The following is a 17,531-nucleotide window of genomic DNA, read 5'->3' on the forward strand; positions in this document are numbered from 1 at the left end:
CCAGATCAGACACTTCTGGACCTACAAATGGACTCCGTCAGAAGGACTGATGTGCTGCATAAAAGACAGACACTCTGCTGGACTGCCGACCTGGAAGGCTTGCTTTTCTGCTGTGCTGCCCTGCTGCCTGCTGCTCTTTGACCCTGCTGAGGGGAGCTGGACTCTGCCTTCCAACTGAAGTGATCTCCAAGGGCTTGTTGGCTAGCCTCCTGTTGCTTGAGACTCAGGGCTCCCAAAGTCTTTACCCCCTGCACCAGAGAAATCCACGTATCTCCAGTCTGCGCTGTTACAGGAGCAGAACCAGCGCTTTGGAAACCAATGCATTGCCGCCACTGCAAGGAGAAGATAAACACATCGCCCTTCCAGCGTGGATTAACCAGGCGCATCATCTTCAGAACCGCACCCTCGCTCAACGAACTTGATGCACCACCATCGCTGCACGAAGAAAATCAATGCATCACCTGGACTGCGGACTCGACAGACGCATCACACGTCTGCAGCCCGCACCTTGCTATTGTGACCAGGATCAAGGTATCTGTCAAGCTGGTAACAGTTTTCTTATATCCAAGAACAAAGGGGTATGGGCTCACACAATAGATCTAGGAGCAAGAACTCAAATCCTTATTTTATTCTAGCTGGTTCATGTCCACTAAAAACGATAGGGCAGACAAATATCACAACTTTGTTTTGGGTCATAACCCGTTCCCAGTTTATCCCACTGTAATTTTATTTCAGTTTTAAAACGTTGCCCCAATTTTTCCAACACACAAAAATGAAGGCCACTACAGGTAACTGCAAGAAAGCTACAGACTATTCTCTCTACCACCCAAACACACTGTACAACACCCCATTCACTACCACGACACCCCTAAAGATAGTCTGCCACAATATTAAAGGCCTTAACTCTCCAATCAAGTGGCAAGCACTTTTGCTATGGCTCAAACAGAAAGAGGTGGATTTTGCACTACTTCAAGAGACCCTACTTCTTAAGGCAGAAACTAAATGGCTCCATTGCAACTGGTACCCCATGCAATTCCACACTTCGTATATCCGTAAAACACGAGGGATAGCAATACTCAGACTCCGAGACCAAACTTTCCGAATCGACAATACATACAAAGATCAAGAGTGTCGCCAAATGGGTATCTGCAGTAAATTGGGCGCATCTCCATTGACTATTATTTCTCTCTGTGGTCCCAACGAAGATAAAGAGAATTTTTATGCAGATGTTTTTCCTATAATCTCTCATGTTGTCACGGGCATCATTATAATGGGGGGAGATTATAATGCTCTAATGAACCCCTCGATAGATCGTTCCTACTCTAGACATGGGGAGCCCCACACACTCCCTTCACTGTTTCAGGGGTTTACGGACTTGAACCTCATGGACGCTTGGCGTCACCACCATTCTGGTAAGAAAGATTATATGTATTATTCCAACATCCACACACTTCCTCCCGACTTGATTGTTTTTTAACTTCTAAGAGCCTGCTGTTCAGACTGATAGATTTTACTTTTGATTTTAAACCACTGTCTGATAATGCCCCAATCTCGCTGCTGGTGAGTCGTGTAACACCACAGAAACTATTGCCACGGCTATGGATAATAAACAAAATAGCACTGAGAGATCCAACCCATAGAATATGTATCAAGGAAACAATTGAACATAATTTTGCAGAAAACGACAACAATGAAGTAAACCCCTCTTTCCTTTGGGATGCAGCTAAAGCAGCACTTTGGGGTGAACTCATGTCCCTTACAGCCATGTTCGAACAACACAAAGCAGACCTAGAACTACAACTATATCAGGCAAAGGCAAGATTTGCCAGAACCATGAGGGACTGCCAACGAATTAGAGGGGGAACTTGAACAAATACAAATGAAGGAAGTGGCCAAGATAATACTCAATATTAATCAACCTTATTGCGAAAAGGGTGATAAGGCCGCTAGGCTACTAGCATATAAACGTAGACTAGCCGCAGCGCAGAACCATATTAAAGCAATAGAAAACTAAGAAGGTCAGCTGGTCCAGGAAACACAAGAGATTCTTTCTATTTTCCAACAATGCTACACAAACCTATTCCACTGCCAGGGACTAGACAAGTAAGCACAAGATAAACATCCCCGAGATTATACGCCCCCGCACTTGGAGGCAGAAATACATATCTTAGAGGAGGACATTTTGATTAATGAGGTGCGTGAGGCAATCAAACTATTGCCCCCCCCCCTCCAGAAATCCCCACGCCAGAACGATTTACTGCCTCTTTTTACAAGGCCTATGCCTCCCTACTAGTCAAACCCCTCTCAGAAGTTCTCAATTATTTTTTAACAACAGGGGTGGTGGTGGATACTATATTGGGATCTCACCTCAATCATCTCCTGAAAGCCAACAAAATTCATACACTATGCACATCATACAGGCCGAACTCCCTTCTAAACTTTGATGTGAAAGTGTTCATGTCAATTTTAGTTAACAGACTACACTGTATTTGGCCTCACCTGGTCTCTGTTTAACAGTCATACTTTACTAAGAATAGACAAGCAAATGATAATGCCAGACTGGCGGTGATTCTAATGCACGCTGCCGAGAGATGGAACCAGCAGGTGCCACTTTTCTCACTAGATGCAGAAAAGGCCTTCGGCAGGGTGGACTGGCCATATATATCGAAGGTGCTGGATGAAATCTACATTGACCCCAACATGAAAACATTAATTCAGGTGAACCACCAAAAACAGACCACCAAAATTAAGATTGGGGACAAACACACCAGAGATTCCTTTGTCTAGAGGAACGAGATAGGGATGCCTCCTATCCCCTCTTAATATTAGCATTATCCATGGAACCACTTGTAGCTAGTATTCAGAGAGCCCCAATATCCACAGAATGACGGTGGGAAATAAGGAGCATAAACTCACCTTGTTTGAAATGCCTTTGCTTTGTGATCAACCCAGAACAGATGATGCCTGCATTATGATTGGCATCGTGCTGCTTTGCACAAGCGCCTGGCTTAAAAATTGAATGTTACAAAATCGCAAAGCATGGAAATGGCGAACCCACACAACTACTTACGAGAGCCAACCCATCGGGGGGTTCACATAGAGTGAAATAACTATTAGACAGATAGAGGTCAATCTACCGTTTCACACTCAAGCATTGTATGAGAGCAACATCCCCCCACTAATAACTGCACTATTTTAAGCCCTATAGCATTTGGACAAATTTGAAATGTCTTGGTTGAACAGGTTGAACAGTCTAAAAATGAATTTCATATCACACTTACTCTATACATTACAAATACTTCTCCTCACAATACCTAAAACAACATTGTTTTTAATTCAACAAAAGTTGCTTAACTTTATATGGCAAGGCAAGTTCCCAAGAGTGGCACGCACAAACCGCTCACGCCTCATAGACAAGGGAGGTTTAGGATTCCCCAACATAACATCCTACACTCTAGAGACCCAGATAAATCTGTCCATGGACTGGAATTATAACCCAGAGAGCCAACCCTGGATACAAGTTGAACAACATTCTCGCCCTTTCCATTAAAGATGTATTTTGACTGCCACACAAGATGTAACTGTGATTCCACAAGCTCCTCCCTATAATGCTTAAGCTACTTGAGTATTGGCAAATAATATTCCACAAACGAGCATTTCCATTGACCCCTGCTGATTAAAAACCCAGACTTTCCTCCAGGCATGATAGATCTGAGGTTTCACACCCGAACCTCCATCCTTCTTTAGGTCTTCTTGGACTGATGATCTTGAGAATAGAACAGACAATTGAAAAATTTGGTCTTGACAGACGCAACGTCGATAGGCTCTCATACGCCTTACATTGGGTTGGGAGGAGGTCTATCCAAGAAACGCTGTTTAGAGATGTGTCACCTATAGATTCCCTTGTCAGCAACAAAATCAGACAAGGTATTTCCCGGCTCTACCGCTATATTCTTGCCATTATTTCTCATTAGAAACACGCCTATATGGGGGGGGGGGAGAGCTAGCTCGAGACCAAGATGGATGCTTGAGTCTCGGGCTCGGCAATACTGGCTCATTACCCTGCAACAATCCGTCAGCCTGCCACCACAGAAACGACCACTTGTAGGAGATCCGACCGTCGGAAAGTAGCCGCAGCCCAACGATATAACCTTGACCCCCCTAGCCCCAGGGAAACCAGAGATACGGGTGTGATACGCGGGTAAGGCGCTGGGCCGCAAAGCCCCGAACTGGAGCACTGGCAGAGGCGGAGTCACGTCAGTATACGTGCAGCGCGGAGTTCCGACAATCGCCCGGTCTCCCGAGCCCAGGGGGCCCGGTCCCTGCCATGATCAGCACGGACCGGAGAAGAAGCTGAAAGTGCGGAGGTGTGCCAATTGGGGCTGCGTCTGCCCGATTGCACTGCAGAGGCGCAGGGTCACCTAGCTGCGACACCGGCGTGCGGCCCAAGGTGCTACGGGGGCTGCTGGAGCCATGTCGCAATAGATCAGCCGAGGATGCGTTGTGCAGTGGTGAGTGGGGGTGATACCTGCCGCAAGCACCCTTGTGATAACTGCTGAAGATCGTGCTGCGGGCCCAGGCGGTGCTGAACAGCTGTGGAGGGTCGCCATTTTGATTGGTCCCGGGAGCGCAATGAGGAGCAGCGCTGGAGGAGATATTTGACTGTAGATAGATGTCGCGCTGGGAGCAACAAAGCCGGCAGTAAGATATAGAGTGACATCGCACTTGGAGGTACAGAGGCAAGGTGGTCAGGTCCCTGGGGACGCAGCAGTGCTGTAACAGGTTGGATGTGTTGGGGCAAGACCTGGATGGAGGAGCGTTGCTGTGGAGAATCTGTTGCTGGTCGCACTGCTGGGCTGGATATGAATACATTGTGGCGTGTGTAGCCAGAGCTGCGCAGAGCGGATCACACGAGGGGCTCTCCTGGGATGCCAACACTGAGCTGAATCAGGAGACTGAATAAAAGCTTTCAGCGCCACTGCGTGGAAAGACGAACATTGGCAGCGGGCGGCTGGAAGGCAGCGGGGGTGCACGCAAGGCCAGGTGGAATGCCCCATGGTTGATCAGACGGACTCCACCTAGATGAGGGCGCACATCCCCAGTCAGTGAGCTTAAAGGCTGGAGGCAGCTTCAGAAGAGGCAAACATCGGTGAGGCTACTACCAGATCACTAACTGCAGGGGTGCTGAAGATTGAACTAGCAAAGTGACCACGCTAATAGACTACAATGAGCAAGACAGATAGGACACAACCCAAGTTAAATTTTGAACAAAAACGCTCTAAATCCCACGACACGGCGACGGAGGAAACCAGTAGGACTTCTGTCCCCATAGAAGATGAGACGGACATCCGGAGCATGCTGCAGTGTATGGAAAAAGGATTGCAGGGCGGCATCACTTCCTTGGGCACGAAGATAGACGCCCTCTCATATCGGATGGACAGAATGGGGGAAAGACTGGATAAACACGTGGAGCGCTTAGACATGTCCGAACGGCGACTCACGGAGGCGCAAACTACACTTGACTCAGACCACAAACAGCTTGGGAGGGTTATCCGTGTTTTGCAAGATAAAGCAGAGGATTTGGAAGCCCGCTCGAGACACTGCAATCTACGTATAACGGGCCTGCCAGAGACGACGCAAACCGGCAACATGGAACATTTCGTTGAGAAGCTGTTGGTTAACCTCTTAGGAGCCGAGGTCTTCTCAAATATGTTTGTAGTGGAGAGGGCACACCGCTCCTTGGGGCCCCGGCCGCAGCCGGGGGCCCCACCGCGTCCGATTATAGCCAAACTGTTAAATTACCGGGACAGAGACACTGCTTTGCGGGTGCGAGGGATAAACAAGTGCTGGCATATGAAGGTTCGGCCATCTCGCTTTACCCGGATTTCACCGTCCGCGTGCAGGAAGCGCGCAAACAATTTGTGCCCTTGAAAAAATGTCTCTGTGAATTAGGCCTGGACTACGCTATGCTCTATCCGGCAAAATTGCGTGTGAATAAACAAGGACGCTCCCACATATTCATTGACCCAGAGGCTCTACAGAAGGCACTAAAAGACTGGTCCAAAGAACAGCGACAGAGCCCGGCACTGCAGCTCCTGGACGAGGCGGCCGGAGGATCGCTTGAGGAGCAGGACTGAGACTGACCACCTAATACAACTCTGATAAGTAACATGGGGCTGGGGGTGGGGGGGGGGGGAGGGGAGTAAGGTGCAGCGATGAGACGGTATGTGCTAAATAGATCTTGCGTCATCTCAAATTCATCCCCATATCTATGCCAATGCGATCATTGACTGATGGGGACTGTATAAAAGCGTTGAATGAGAAACTCGACCACTGCGCTGGGCGCAGGGACTAGACTGATGGTTGCGATACACCGGCATAGGGAAAGGGACATGGCTGCGGTGTGTGAACTACGGCTGGAATGGCTGAAAAGCATAATATGGTGGAGGCTGTGGTTCTATTGGCCGGTGTGCGGGGGCTGGGATGAGAGAGTGTCTATGTTTGATTGATTGCCACACACAGAGTGACCTCTGCCCATGAGCGCTAAACGCCACCACAGTTTCTAGAGTTTGGGGGGGAGGGGGGAAATCGGGTGGATGTTTTTGGGGAAGCTGCGCGACCGATTTAAGGGTGGCCTGCTGTGGGAGGGGGGAGGGAGGGGATGGGCAGGGATGTTGTTGTTTTTGTTGTTGGAGATGTCGGCCAAAGTGTTACAAGACGCACATAACATACACTACTCACAAGAGTTGGGAAATACTGTGATAAATGACCGACATGATGGCTGCGGCTAATGGTACCGTCACCCTGAGAACTATAGACTCCCTTAGAGCTCTGTCGTGGAACGTCAGAGGCCTAAACGATCATCGCAAACTCCGTAAGGTGCTGAACCACCTCACTAGGCATAATGTAGATGTAGCCTTGCTTCAAGAGACTCACCGCCACTACATAGCCCAATGCTGAGCTACAGGGGCCTTTAGGGCAATATAAACGCCCCGGGCTTCACCACCCATGCCAGAGGGGTACTGACATGGGTTAACCCCAGATCGGACTACACGATAAGACAGATGGCAGCGGACACGGAGGGACTGTTTTGTGATATCTAAGTGTCAGGGAAGGGGGTTGGAACTACTCCTAGTTAATGTCTACGGCCCCAACTACGACTGACCGGAGTTCTTTGTAACTTTGGTCAACACGATAACTGGTTACGCGACGACACAAATACTCTGGGGCGGAGATTTTAATTTAGTTCGTAATCCCGAATTAGACAGGTCAGGGGGACCGGCAAGAAGACCGGCATTGGCAGCCAGAGCTATAGAAAGAGTTATGATCAGTAACGACCTGACAGATGTATGGAGGGAGACACACCCGACAGACGGAGGTTTCACCCACTATTCTGCATACCACAATCTACATACACGAATAGACTACTGGCTTGCGTCGACGCCCCTAATGTCTCAGATTCGTTCCTGCCAGGTCTTGTTGCGTACTTTGTCGGATCACTCGCCCCTCTTACTGGTCCCGACTACGCCTAAGAAAACAATACCACCTTTTACATGGCGTTTCCCCCCTTTCTCACTGCTGGACCCTCTATTCAAGGAGGAGATGGATACATATTTTGCTACCAACATTGGGTCAGTGGACAGTTTCCAGACGGTGTGGGAGGCTTTCAATGTGTATATCCGAGGGGTGGCTATGGCTAAGCATTCGGGCGTACTGCGCGCCATAAGACAGAGGTTGTCGACTATGGAATGGGAATTAGCTGCCCTGGAAACCAGACAGACGGCTGGGGACGACAAGGACATCACAGGAGCAATCCGGGACTTATTAGCAGAATACCAGGAAGTTGCGGACAGTGAGGTGAAACACCTGGGCAAGTACGCCACAGCGCGAGCATATGGTGAGGGCGACAGGCTGGAATCGGTACTGGCTCACATGTTGAAGACTAAACGCAGCAAAACACTGATCACTGAAATTCGATCGGATAGGGGCGAATTGCTAACGGAAGAAGAGGACATTGCTAATAGGTTAAAAGAATACTACGCAAAGCTGTATGCCTCCCGCTCTTCGGAAACGGAGGCTGAAATTCTAGATTATTTAGAACACATCAAGCTCCCCTTCCTGTCGGACACGCACAGACAGTTCCTAATACATCTCATTGAAAAAGATGAGATTGTGGAGGCACTAGCGGGAATGAGGGCAGCCAGCGCCCTGGGGATGGACGGCCACACAGTAGGATTTTACAAAGCTTTTATAGATCTACTGCTCCACCACATCTCAATGCTATTCGATGATCTATGCGTAACTGGTACGATGCCACAATCTATGAGGGAAGCGATATTAGTGGCTATCCCCAAACCAGGCAAACCCCCGGAGGAGTGCAGCTCTTATCGGCCGCTCTCCCTGCTAAACGTGGACACCAAATTGTTCGCAAAGATTTTGGCTAACCGCTTAGCCCTGCTGACCCCAGAACTAGTCGCCCCGGAACAGGCGGGTTTCATACCAGATAGGAACCTCACCTACAATCTCCGTACGGTATTTGGAACAATCCAACATGTACGCCAAGACACAAAAGACATTGCGGTGTTCCTGGATATGGAAAAAGCTTTTGACTCAGTGGAGTGGCCCTTCATGCGGCATGTGCTGACCAGAATGGGACTTGGTCCCGCATTTCTCCAAATGATAGGAGTGTTGTATAACGGCCCCTCAGCACGTATACGGCTAGGGAATCTCATTACTGAAGCTATTTCTATCTCCAGGGGAACTCGGCAGGGATGCCCCCTGTCCCCAACATTGTACGCCCTAGTCGCACAACCATTGGCATGCGGGCTCAGGGAATACCATGGACATAGAGGGGTTAGGTTCCCTACCTATGAGATTGTGGTCTCTACGTACGCAGATGACACACTGTTATACGTGAGGGACCTAGAAAATAATCTCTCCCCGGTCCTCAGAGAGGTGGTGCATTTTGGTGCTCTTTCTGGGTTAAGGGTAAATTGGACAAAATCCATAGCCTTCCCGCTCACCCCGGCTACTAATCATTTCGAGATGGAGTACCCACTGCAATGGTCTGACGACTCGGTCCGGTATCTCGGCATTAGATTGCACACAGACTCTGACATTGTGTTCCGGGAAAATAATGGTACCGCTGTCACAAATTTAGAGGATGATGTTGAAATCTGGATAGGACTGCCGTTATCATGAATTGGCAGGGTCTCTATCATGAAGATGGTGGTGCTGCCCAGGTTCCTTTTCTTGTTTGTAAACATACCAATAGCATTGCCACGCGCCTTCTTTGCCAGAATCAATAAAGCATTGATAAGATTGGCTTGGGCAGGCAAGCAGGGACGGGTACAATGGCGAGTGCTCACCCTGCCATACCACCTGGGAGGACTGGGTGCGCCTGATTTGGAGTTATATTACAGAGCGGCGCAGGGAGCACAGGCACATGGTTGGATCCACGAGGCGGATAATATACCATATCTTCGGCTCAAAAAGCTTTTTGCTGACCCTTTCCCCCTTCCAGCAGTTATTCTGGAGCCGGTTGATCGCAGGACAGGCTTTCTAGACTCGCTAAACTCGACGAGACACGCATGGCACAGCCTATTACAGCAACAAGCAGGGGCTCTGCTATACTCTCTAGACATGCCAATAGACTGGACGGTCTGGTTGGCCCCCTGCAGAGACGGAGGGGTCGTACGAGCGATGCGAGCGCCGGGCATACACAAGGCAGGAGACTTGTTCACAGATGGTGTGGCTAAGACATGGGAGGAAGCCACCGTCACCAAGGAAGCACCCACCTTGCTTCAATGCTTTCAATTCCACAGGGTACGCAGGGATCTACAACAACAACTGGGGGAAGACCTAAGCGAACCCCCTGAAGTAAAAGAACTGTCGTAGCTCATTAAAACAAAATCTCCCCGTAGGCTCGTATCTAACTTATAAGTTACCAATGTCTCATAGAGCCAATCAGTACACTAAGGCCAGGCTGGCCTGGCAGCGCGATCTGGACATGCCCATAGAAGATGCCATGTGGTCTTATTGCAGCACTAACACGAAACGCATATCGTTACACAGCAGGCACAGTCTTATACATTTCAAATACATTAATAGAGTATATTACACACTGGAGAGATTGCAGAGATACGGGCTAAGGGAAGAGGCGAACTGCGAAAGCTGTCACTCCCCAGTGGCAGATTTCATTCACTTGGCGTGGGGCTGCCCGGGCGTCTTCCAGTATTGGGATAAGGTATTCCGGGAACTGAGCATCATAGCTGGGTTTGAGATTGCCCCTGATCCTGCCGTGGCCCTGCTAGGCTTTTCTAAACGATTACCGAAAGCAGCCCGCAGACTAGTGGACATGGGCCTAATGATGGCAAAACCTAGGGTAGCAATGTGCTGGATGAGGGGCCCCTTGCCTACGATGACACAGTGATCGCATGATGTCCTTTATTGTTGTACGCAATCAGAGAACTTCAGCAAGCTGCTTCCTCCGCGGAGCAGACCGAAAAACTTCTGGGGTTTATACACAACATACTTGAACAGTAAAAATGAGAGTTCAGCGGAAGGGGCGACGACAGAACCTGTAGCAGGCACTGACACCCCCACTACATAAGGGGCAAAGCACACAACTTGTAAGGATAACGGTTGAGCTTCAATTCATACAGGATACAGAGGGTGAGGTTGGGAAACATACTGGCACCAGAGACGTTCAAGGGGAGGGATCGGATATAGATTCGCAATTGGATGGCGGGTCCATGGTTACACGTCAACATACACAGTGAGGGCCCCGACAGCAGCAAGTGGTGCTGACATCTCCCTGTTGGTTCTTTTTTGTTGAGAAACAGCTATATTCACTGATCAGCAGCAGATACACCACAAGCTGTTACAAGTGCCAATATTATTACATGTAACGCTGCCCTACCTCCGGGATGTGGGCGAAAATGCTGTGTATAGTGCCTTGGTTTTATAAGCTGCCGGCCCCAGGGTTGTAGGCATATGGCTGTGTATTTCAGTGACATTTTTTTTTACAATAAAAATGGTTAAAAAAAAAAAGAAACACGCCTATATTACCCAATGGGAAAGAGACTTGAGGACTGAAATCGCTCAGACTTGAAAGACTATTTGGAAGAGAGCTGCAAATATAACAAATGTCACCTTAACCCAAGACCCACTCCTCATAATCTTACGAGATTCTAGAGCATAGAGTGTATCTAACAACCACACAAATAGGAAAATTGCTTTGCCACTTATTATTAGCTGCTTGCCTAAGCCCTGCCCAGATGTTGGTACAACCACACACTCCAACACTCAACATGTGGTGGGGAAAAATATGGACCTTATACGCCATGGAAAAACTATCCGCACTAATCCATGATCGGGTCCACAAACTTGAGAAAACAGGTCATCCATTTATCACCCACATGAAAAGAGAACAAAGAGAAAGTAGGTGGCATCCTTATGACAATGTCTAGGACCCTGGGGTGCTTTGGTATTTTAGTATATCCTCCTCTGAAGATAACCAGGCAAACCCCAGCACTTGAGAAAGCCATGCAGGACGCGAATTGCCCAACATTTGTAACCTCGCAAATATACAATGCATCAGAATGTGACTAAGTTATGTCAAAATCTATACACCTTTTTTCTCTTTTTCTTACTGAATATTTTGGTTTTTTGTACCTGTAAAATGTACACAGCGATGAATTGCATCTTCCATCTGTGTATTACCCATCCACAATAAACCATAAAATAAAGTTGTAAAACAAATGGAGGGTCTACTTTGGATTCCTGCACTCTATGCCAACTGGATTAGTAGATGGAATAAAGGACTTTTTACAACTCCAAATTGTATAGAACTTCATTATTTACCTAATGTCTGGCATTTCATCACTGAAACAACTCAAGAGGAGGGGGATGAGCTTGTGGAAGTATGAATATCTGTCTCTTAGCTCCAAGAGCCAGTCTCCAACGACGTGCATGACTGCTTGCCGCACCTAGTAAAAAATGGAAACAATGAAGAATATTGGTATAAATTGCAGCTCAGTAACAAAGCTATAGGAAAACATTCATCGGCTGAAAGCCAGATATATTGCAGAATAGACATTTGAAATTAAAACAGCTGAATCCCCTTGACAAGTAATACATTTATATTACCATTAAGTGTGATTTTTGTGCCTGTAATGAACATCTTGAAATTATCTTTACTTCCAACTCTAAAACAGACATGATTTTATAAAATGTTATTTTTTTCATGTTTGCTCCGAAACATGTTATTGAATCAGTCTAATGGGCTAGTTGAATACTAATGTATCTCTGGCTGCAAAAGTCTGCTACAAAAACTGGTAAAATACACTGCAACCCACCCACAAAATTATTCATAACCAGGAGTACAAAATATTTATTTTTTGCCACACACTCAGTGTCCCTTGTTAATAATAGAATAATAATCTGTCAGTAGGGTAGATTGAAGAGCCCACCTAAGCACAGTGGCATACTGCTACTCATCCAACCAGATTGTTCACAGCTATGAGTGCAGCTGGGCCACATTTCTACTAACGTTCTAAATCTTGAAAGGGAGCTTCATTTCACTTTCTATCAATCAAACTGTTGGCATCATTTGTGTCTCCAGCTGATGTTTATTGGAAAAATGAGCCATTACAGAGGTTTCCAGTGTAATACAAAACAATACACACATACAACTGGAAAATGTAGCTATCAGGAAATGATGCACACATTTTCACTGGCAAAAGAAGCTACAAAGGAAGACTAAAGCAGGAGGCATCTTGCAAAGGAGGCGATTTCCTCTCCCTACCACTAATCTGTTGGCATAACTTGTGCTTTCCCCCTACTTTTCAACAATAAAACTTAAGCATGTGAAAGTAAAGAATAATCACCGTTTCACCCCAAAAAAGTTTGTTTGTCCACAACAACTACTTGTTTCAACTGCATTACGTCAGCACTGAGTGTTCTAAATTTGAGCCTATGACTGACTGCACACAGGTTTAGTTTTAATTCAATAGTATAATTTCTAATGTTAAACCTACAAATCGAGTCAGAGCGACAATGGATAGATGGCAAAGCAACCTCCGCCACATCGCCGGGAACCAAGGCTACAGATCAACAGACCACTGTACGCAATGAAACGTGCGTTATAGAAATTGACTTCAACAAACATTCATGGCGTAGTCATCTCTCACACTATGACAGAATCTAATTTGTAGCTGGTATTTTTTTCACTGAAACCTCTTTTAATAACAATTCACATGTGATCGCATATATCATATTTCTGAAAGGGTATTAGTTCACCAGATCCAACAGACAGAATGGGATTGGAGGAGTAGTTGTTCTTCTCCACCTTAAACCCCTTAAATGCAAAAAGTTGAACACAAACGTTTTAGAAGTAATCACTCTGCAGAAGATATTTCAAGGTAGTTGACTGCGCTACCAGCATTGACTCCAGACCAACAGCCGCCTCTCCTTCCAACTGCTAGCTCCTCTACCTGGCAGAACCTTCCTCCATCATTCTCAATAGCCTTCACCAAGCTACACTTCAGTTTGACCCTTTCATGTGTTTGAATGTGGCCCAGATACTCAACCTCCTCCACTCCAAATTTGCACTTGTCCAGTGCTATGGTAAAACCTGCTCCCGCCAATTTCTTCAAAACTTCCATCAACACGACATCATGTTGTTCCTCGTTTCTACCCCACACCAAAACACCATCTTGGAACACCAACACATTTGACAGTTCCTGCAATATGCCCTGCATGATTCTCTGGAAGACAGCCAATGCAGATACCAGAATAAATGGCATACAAATAAATTGGTAAGCTCCTTCGGAAGTCAGAAAAGATATGAGATGCCTCAATTCTGGATGTAGTTGTACCTGATGCTAGGCACTCGACAGATCTAGGGTAGTGAAATGCCCAGCACCCTTCACAGACCAACATCTCATTTATCCTGGGAAGGGGATGTCGATCTATCCATATATTTGTGTTTAGAGCATGCAGGTCCACACACATGAACCTTGCCACTAGTTTTTCTGGCAAGAACAACGGGACATTCTGAAGCCTCGATGGGCTCAATCACACCATTGTCACATAAAAGCTTCAATTCATGTTTTAACGGGTCTCGCAAGGCAAAAGGAACATTCTGCACCTTGTGCACTATGGCACCTCATCTCGCTTCAGTACAATCTTAGGCTCAAACTTCCTCAAGCAACCCAACATTTTAGTAAACAACTGTGGGAACAAAGAAGTCCACTTATTCCGCTTATACATGCACTCCCATGCTGTTCACTTTCACGGTACAGTTCGGAAAGATGGTAAGCCCCACTCACTAAATTCATACCACTCTGGAATTCCACTCCACACACTACCATCACTTTGACGTTGTCCTCATTTTGCAATGCTTTGCCCTCATTCACAAGATTAATATTCTGTTTGGAATTACATACTCTAGAGAACTGTTCCACTTTCTTGTAATTGAAACACTTCACCCTCGAAGAAGGACAATTACTTGCTTCCGCAGTATGCCTCACACTTCCACACCTATAGCACACCCTTTTCTTATCTCTGTCCTGTGTTTTTACAGCACTTTTGCCAAATACAGTATTTCCAGTTTTGCATGAAGATTTGTGCACCGCTTTCACGTCCGTACTCTCACCTTGTTTCCCTTTCACCTTGGATGCATTAGAATTTAATTTCTTCATATATTGTGAAGTATTCTCCGTACACCGGGCGATGTCAATTGTCTTTTTCAGCGAGGGATCTTTCAAATCTTTCTTTATATTTGTATCTCTATATTAGAAGTTTTATTTATCAACTGATCTCTTATTATTTCATCACGCAAATCTTTGAACTTACACAATATGGCCAACCTTCTTAATACCGCCACATATTGCTCAATCGTATTACCCTGCAGTTTAACTCACAAAAAGAACGCGTGTCTCTCTATCGCGATACTTGTATTTTTGCCATAATTTTCTTTTAATGCTTTCAAAGCACTAATATACTCATCATCACCATCCGCATCAGAACCTGCATCTGCATTGCTATTCTTACTTGCCCTTACAGGTAACGTTTTAAGGACTTTTCAACTTTTCTCCCTTCCACACCTAGACTGTGCTTTAATACGGCATGTTTTCTCTTAGCTACACAAATGTCTCCTCAAATGGCCTCCAGATACGTTTCAAACGTATCCCTCCAATCCTCCCAGGCCATATTCAGAGACCCTGGATCCTGTAAAAACATCAGAGGTGCAGGAATAGATTGTGCAGTCATGCTTCCTAGTGCGGATATGTTAGTTACACAGTAGAAAGCACACTATCAATATTACAATAGACAACGCTGGAAGTCCTTAACTTCTTCTGCGCCCATGAAGAGATAGTCTCGTCATGGAGCACGGTCGCGCTGTGCCCATGACGAGACTATCTCGTCATGAACCCCACCCACTAATGAAACGCCCGGCACAGGAGGGGGAAAGGGCATGGCACAGAAGGGGTTAAAACTGCAACAACAAAAAATGTGTGCAGGCCCAACCACGTTATGCTATACAACGTGTTGTACTACTTTTAGTATGATTAGAGCACAAATCAGTTGGAGCACACAAATGGTCCCTAACAAACATGACACAGTGCACTCTTCGTGGACTTAGCACACAATTCAGCACATTTCCCTCCACATATGAACTTTTTTACTCCAATAAAATGTCACAACTGTCATATACCCAAGAATTCAACTCAGCAATGCATTTAGAGCGAATGCCATGGAGTGGGCATACACCAATAACGCAACCGTTCTCTACCAGCTGTGTTATTGCCTGGACAACTGGCCATAAGTAAGCCACATGCACGCTCAGATTAATTGCCCCGTAGTTGCAGCAGTAATTCTCCCAGCCAATACTCCTGGGCAATTATCAGGACACAAATGGAGCTTTCTAACATTAGGCCAGCTTAAGTAAAGTTTACTCAACAGCACCCCATCAGTCATGATGCGTTCTAGACACGCGGAAGATGTGCCCCGCTTCCATTTGCCCGCAAACTTGCTCCACACAAAGCGCATCACAGATAGAGTCATGAGCCGATTCTGCAGCACTCCCAGCAGACAGGCCCTCGTGCACCACGACGGATCCACGGGCGCTGGCACGTTACTCGGAATAGGGCCCACACAAGTTACAATCCATGCATGAACACATGAAAAAGTACTTGCCAACTACTGATTCCATAGCAACTAAAAGCACTTCCAGCAGGCAGGTCCTCGTGCACCTCAGCTGAGCTGTGATCCGTTAGATGGGTTAGGGCACACACAAGTTGCAAGCCGGGCAAGAAGACACCAAAATAATTTACCGCCCACAGGAAAGGCTGCCCACACTTCACCCGGCATAGGGAAGATGTAAACCGCTTGCCAAATCTTTGGGAAGAGTATGTAGTCTTACGGCTAGAGCGGTCGACCTCGAGGCTGGGGAACCAGGTTCGAGTCTCAGCAACCACGCTCAACATCCTGCGATACTGGGCAAATTACTTAATCTCGCTGTGCCTAACAAAAATGAATGTGTCCATCAGTAACGAAACTGGTGCTCATGTAAAGTGCCCTGATACCAGATGTCTCGGGTCTAGTTTGCGCTATATAAAACCCTAAAAAAAATTAAAAAAAATCTTCACAAAATCAGGGGTTGCGGTCCCTTACAAACTGGTTCCAATGGAGTGATAAGCCACAGAGGGTCCAGATCTATATTGATGAGCTCCATCCCATCCTCGTCACCAATTCTAAGAAGTAATCACTCTGTATATGATATATAAAAGGTAGTTTTTTGAGCTACCAGCATTGATCCCTGACAAACTGCTACGTCCCAACTGCCAGGTCCTGGTCCCTGACAGAACCTTCCTCTAACATGCTACAATCTAAATTCCCTACCAGGAGCGGGAGCAGGGGAGTAGGTGGCAGTATCATTACATAACTAATACATACATAAGATATAACAAACCTATTTGCCATTAGAATCCTTAAAAATAGCATTTAACATATCATATTGAATCCATCAACATGCACATAAATTACCACCTCCCAATGTAAAGAAATACCAATTTGAGGGGTTAAATGACTTCAGTTCTTAACAACTTCTTACTGCACAAAATACACATGGGGGTCTTCAGCATTAACTGGAAAACACCACTAATCATCTTGCAGTCCCCCTTCATAAAAACTTTAGAACACAAGGACCTTAAGGAGCTTTCCACGCATCCACCACAAGATAAACGCAGAGTCCTAGACAAAGCAATTGCCAGCCACAAAAAAACAATGCCTCAAACCCTTCGAAGATGCATAGTGAGATTACACTTTTATCTCCTTTTACCTGCAAGAAAAATATATGTGACCTGATTAAAAAAAGTATATATTATAAAGAGAACTAAAAGGAGTTCCTTATGTCACACTGCCCCCAAACTATCAGCTCAACATTAGCAGATGATTTTAAAGAGTCTGGAGGTGAGCAATGCCTTTGAAAATTATAATGAAGCAATCCAAACTGCCATTAATAA

General features: G+C 46.2%; 1 protein-coding gene across 2 annotated transcripts in view; it reads right to left on the reverse strand.

The window, feature by feature from the left end:
* The window catches only part of DNAAF5 (dynein axonemal assembly factor 5), a 242,131-nt gene that overhangs the window by 182,730 nt on the left and 41,870 nt on the right, over positions 1-17,531 (reverse strand). For both annotated transcript variants that reach the window (XM_085629321.1, XM_085629320.1), the window contains exon 3: positions 11,866-11,990. In XM_085629321.1, coding sequence (XP_085485447.1) covers positions 11,866-11,990 — 125 coding nt within the window. The remainder of the gene's footprint in view (positions 1-11,865; positions 11,991-17,531) is intronic.

This window comes from Triturus cristatus, chromosome 10 (genome assembly GCF_964204655.1).
Source record: "Triturus cristatus chromosome 10, aTriCri1.1, whole genome shotgun sequence".
Lineage (NCBI taxonomy): Eukaryota > Metazoa > Chordata > Amphibia > Caudata > Salamandridae > Triturus > Triturus cristatus.